Here is a 5,606-nt window from a genome sequence, read left to right on the forward strand (position 1 = left end):
TAAAGCGACCGTTGAAAATCATTTGAAATTTGTGTCAATACGTCATAAATAGAACACAGCAGCAGTTTTCTGTCGGTGATTTGTCGCGCCGCACCGCTCGCGTCCGGTGTAGACATGGTGTAACATCGGTTCCCTTTCATGGGAACTTCGAACTGCGTCCTCTAGGGGTCGCTATGGGGAACGCCTCGTCGTGACCCGTGTGCGTTCCCCATAGCGACCCCTAGAGGATGCAGTGTCTCGTTCCCTACTCAGGGAACCATGGTTACATATGTAACCTGAGACGTTTTGCTTTGTTTCACAGAACTAATCGTTGCCTGGGTTGCGTACGAATGTGTGGGGCGGAGCTATCAAAATAGGGGCGAGACCCTTTTGGGGTAGGGTCGTGTTTGTTTTGGTGATTTGAAATATCAACATTGGCTACCAGAAATCACTTACCCCACCTTTAATGTGACACTTTAGGAAATTAATAAAGTGGAAGTAGCAGTTTAGGGTTAGTGATAACTTTATCTTATTTCCAAAACAAAAGATTTAAACTTATTTCGATTTTTTTTTATTTTTTGGGGGGTGTTGTTTTCGTTTGTTACCATAACAATGCCTGGCAACACTGCATCGCCGGCACTTAAACAGACAATAATCAAAAAAAGAAAAAGAAGAGAAAAAACAGCAAGTTAACACATTCAGTAAGACACATAATGACCATCATGATATTATCTGTAAGAAATGGTATCAATGATATCAAAAACAGTAGCATAATAACACTAGTACAGAGATCTGTAGAACAAGTAGGTTCCAAAATGAAATGTGCCAAATATGCAGACACTGGTCATGAGGAAGAATGCTGTTTCATGCCGTTTTAGTAGTTAATCTTTCACAAAGTCATGCTAAATCATTCATAAGAGCACTAGAGAAAGTTCTTATCATATAGCAATTCTTACTAATGAAAAGCATAACAGTAATAAGTATTATTGCATTAAAAATAAACTAATAAAATTATCCACCCTAACTTATAGTAAAGTATTAACAAATTTTGATGCAATAAATAAGGTCTAAATTAACAATGTCCATCCCCAAAACAGAGAAATCATCTTTCACAAACATCTACGTCTCTCTCTTTTAAAGTTTATACTATATGTAGTGTATATAATGTGTTGCATTTGTAGGTGTTATTATAGCATGATACTTAACACCCCACCCAGACCTCACTAATTTTCAAACCCTGGTTACGGTCATGCTTGTAGCACACAGACTACATCAAATATGGTGACAAACATCAACTAAAGTGCAAAGTCAAATTTCATGTGACCAAACATTATGATGTTTGAGGTTTTTTTTTACCATGTTTGATGTAGTTTGTGTGTACAACAATATTTTATTTTATACTCAATAGGCCCAGGTACTTGGGCCTAAATTCAGTCCTTTATATTTCATATCTGCAATATGTTTCTATTCTTATTTTGGAGCTCCACGTGACTGGGAATCAGAGTGAAATGTCTGAAGCAATTGTTTTAATCTGTCCCCCCTCCGCATTTGTCATGCTGCATTCCTGTTCTCCAGTAAGAGGCTATGCAATCTAATGATTTTCTCCCACATCATTAAACTCCTGACTGAGCTGTAAACTCTTCATTAATATAGAGTATCAGACACTCTTGACCCCTTAGATCCCTATTGCCTCTGGTTCCAGTTTACTCTCTATAGAGACTCTAGGTTGACAATTTCAACTACTAGCTTAAATGAAATGAATGATATTTGTAATAGTTTTATTACAAGTATTATATATTTATTTTTCATTTATACATTTCATTTAAGTAAGTGGTTATTTAAACACTCACATTAAGTCTATATTAAATTGTTTGTTAAATTAAATTGTGTAAATTGATACATTATCAAAGGAATTTTTTTTTGTCACACAAATTTGAATTTGGTCAACCATGTCCTATAATAAAGTAAACAAAATAAAGATTTTAATGATGACATTCCCAGTATATTTTAAACGTTTTAAAGGGGTTATATGATGTGATTTCATGTTTTCCTTTGTCTTTGGAGTAGGGATATGCCGGTATCAAATTTTCATGTTGCGATTAATTGCTAATGCCTTTATCACGGTATACGGTATTATCACGGTGTTGAAATTTTGTTTAAAAAATTGCTGTCATAATACAGTATAACAGGTGTAATAACCTTTTTCTTATAACAAAAATAACTGAACATTTAAATGCAACAAAGCAATACAGAAAAATGTATAAAGTTAAAAGTTTTACACAGATTAAAGTGCAAAAGAACTATAAAGACCAATAGGTATCACTTTACAATAAGACCTCATTAGTTAACCTTAGTTAATGCATTAACATTCACAATGAGCAATAGCTACATTTGCTACAGAAGTTATTAATCTTTGTTAAAAAAATACAAGTCTTAGTTCATGTTAGCTCATTAAATAACACAGTTGCAACTTTCGATTTTAACAACGTGTTATTAAATATTGGAATACCTAAGATTAATGAATGTTCAGAAGAATTTTTCATTGGCAGTTTATGTTAACTAATGAATTAAATAATGTTAACTAATGAAGCCCTAATGTAAAGTGTGACCGAACAATAAAGAATCAAAACACTTTCAAACAATATCTAGGGCATGTTGTAGTCCAGATTAAAAAGGTTTCCGGGGTAACGGCTGCATTTAAATGAATTATTATTATTATTATTATTATTATTTCTGCAGTTTAGCGCCATTTGCTGTCAGAGAGTGAAAGTGCGCTTTCATCCAGAGCGTCTCTCACATGTTCCGCCATATGCTTCTCGTCCGCGCTTATTTACATCAGTGTGCGCACGCGTCTTTCATGCAGCATACAGCTGTGTTGTGCATTTTGATCAGTTGATGGGAAAAGTATTCTTAAAATGCATTCAAAATTCGGAATAATTTGTAATATATAATGGAGTGTTAAAAGCTGTTCCGTGCATACAGAAGATCCGTAAAGTCGCAAAGATTAAAGTCTCAAACCCAAAGAGATACTCTTTATAAAAGTGAACGCTCAGCCACGCCTTCCTAAAATGCCTCATTCAAACACGCCCCCACATCACTGTGTGGGAAGATTTGCATAACACCGCCCAAATGTTCACGCAAAGAAAGAAGGCATAACTTTTACTCTCGCTGTAGTATTGTTGCCGCCGCTGCCATGTCGTGGAGATGCTGTGCTTCTCAACTACTTTGTTTGGCCTTCCAACAGAAGACACAACTAGAAATCAGTGGTTAAGTTTTATTTACAACACTGTTCCAGAACAGTTCAACCCAAATATTCGAATGTGTGCAGCCCATTTTACGGAGGAAAGTTTCCTGAACCTGGTAAGGGGTGTAACATTTCCGTCACACGCTTGAAGGTATTCGGCCAATCACAATGCACTAGATAGCTGGCCAATCAGAGCACACAGCACTTTTCAGACCGATGAGCTTTGTAAAAATTGACACATTTCAGAAAAGCGGGGCATAGAGGAGAAACAATAATGTACAGTATGTGGAAAATAATGTGTTTTTTGAACCTTAAACTGCATAAACACATTGCATTACACCAAATACACGAAATAATGTTTTTTTTAGCAACTTCATATGACCCCTTTAAATATTTTAACATGCTTCAATAATCTGGCCCTTAGAGCAGTGACATATAGGAGGAAATTCTGCATCCACTGTTGAAGGTTTTGTTGAAATAAATGGAATTCCAAAATGGTTAAACCGAGAGTGCCACATACCATATCCCTCTCTTTCCATTAGAACAGCCAATTACAGACATCTACAAACAGTCAAAAATAACACTGTAAACACTCAATCTCTCCCCAAGTCATTTGAATTGAGAGTTTAATAAGTATTCCAACTACCATAGACAGCCAAGAAAGCCATGAAGTCACAATTCTACAGAATATTCCATTTCCCAAGCAAGAATCTATGCATGGCTGTCAAAATGTTAAAGGTCTTTCAAATTCTCAGAAGAAATCTTAAACCACTTTCTGAAAACACAAAAATGAGTTCTTGGAAGAAATCTGGAATGTCTACAATATGACTAAAATGAACATTGCCACTGACCAATTATTCAATGCCAAAACCTCTTCATTTTAACTAAATTAAAATATATCATTTAACCATCCAAAAGTCTTTAAATACTAGCCAAGAATGTAACAGGAGAGATTATATGAGAGCATATACATATATATCAAACTAACATCCTAACACCATGCATTGCTTCAACCATCTTGAAGTATCTCTGATTATGGCAGATATGAAAGCATGTAACTACAAGCAAGGAAGATAACAAAGGAATGCTGGAGGCCAACTTTAAAAGAGCATCCTGGCTTGATTAATGAAATTGTAAACTCAAAACCTGTGACTGATGTGTTGAGTGGGAGTCCAAGCAAGGAAGATAACATGAAGGAATGCTGGAGGCCAACTTTAAAAGAGCACCCTGGCTTGTTTAATGAAACTGTAAACTCAGAACCTGTGACTTATGTGTTGGGGGTCTGCTTATTACTGTCTGAAGTAAATCCCCCAAAGCAAACACTGCAAGACAACATATGGTTAGATAACTAGCTGCATTTTCCAGTTTTTCAGCTCCACTGGGAAATGCATGAGAGCTTTAAAATGAGCATGGAAGGTGAATGTTAGCATGTTGTTCAGTGTGTCTATACTATTTGAAGGAACGGTCATTGTGCTGACCTGTTGTACTGTAGTTGTCAGCTCCAGACACAACTGAATGATTTTGTTCTTGGTGGTGGTGAAATCACTGATCTCCGTCAATGGAGTTCTGCAGACAGAGGGAACAAAGGTTAAAAGACATTACAGCATTCACACTGTAGAAAAGATCAAATTAATACCAGGACAGGACAACTAACTCCTTGTGAAGGGTTTTCTGATGTGGCCTACAATAGCAATAACTTTATATCCATCACTGCGTGTCTGGAGTTTGAGTCTGTGGTCATAAAAACTGCAGCTGGAATTAAACACGTTACCATGTCAACTTCCTATGAAACCATTAAGCACAGTCAGTTTCCATTTCTTTTTTTCCCAGCCAGATCAGAACAATCACACCATGTAACTTGAGAAGATATCGCTGAATTTTTATGTGGTTAAGGCATAATAATAAGAGTAATAAAAGCACCAGTAGCTTAGACTTTAAAGGAGTGTTCTGAGTTCAAAGCCGACATCATTTGTGTCATAATATCCACATAAAATTGTGGTTACAGTAAGGCACTTGAAAATCACAGTAAACAGGGCCTTGAACTTCAAGGGTTTAAAAGCAGAAATATGAAGCTTGTATATTTGTTAAAACACTTTTCATTAAATGTTTTTCAGAAAGAAAAAAAAGATGAAGTTTTGTTTTTGTGGTTGGACTATTGTTCTAGGTGGATGAACTTATTATATCCCAACATATTTCCTGTGTTGGGAATTGTCTCTATGTAAGCAGTCGCGTTCTGGTTTTCTTGATATATATATTGGATGTAAATTTTCAATTTGATTAAATTCGTGTGTTCTATGCATTGTGTGATAAGTACCTTAGTTAGCTTAATAACATGCTTTGTCAAACCAAAACCCTCTTAAGGCAAGTGAGCTCACTCTGTGGC

At 35.9% G+C, this 5,606-nt stretch overlaps 1 protein-coding gene across 1 annotated transcript in view; it reads right to left on the reverse strand.

Annotated features, from left to right (window-relative positions):
* The window catches only part of LOC107657148 (connector enhancer of kinase suppressor of ras 3-like), a 65,951-nt gene that overhangs the window by 47,422 nt on the left and 12,923 nt on the right, over positions 1–5,606 (reverse strand). The window contains exon 4 of the mRNA XM_016445176.1: positions 4,702–4,789. Within this exon, the coding sequence (XP_016300662.1) occupies positions 4,702–4,789 (88 nt within the window). The remainder of the gene's footprint in view (positions 1–4,701; positions 4,790–5,606) is intronic.

The sequence above is a fragment of the Sinocyclocheilus anshuiensis genome, unplaced genomic scaffold (genome assembly GCF_001515605.1).
Source record: "Sinocyclocheilus anshuiensis isolate Anshui unplaced genomic scaffold, SAMN03320099.WGS_v1.1 scaffold1891, whole genome shotgun sequence".
NCBI lineage: Eukaryota > Metazoa > Chordata > Actinopteri > Cypriniformes > Cyprinidae > Sinocyclocheilus > Sinocyclocheilus anshuiensis.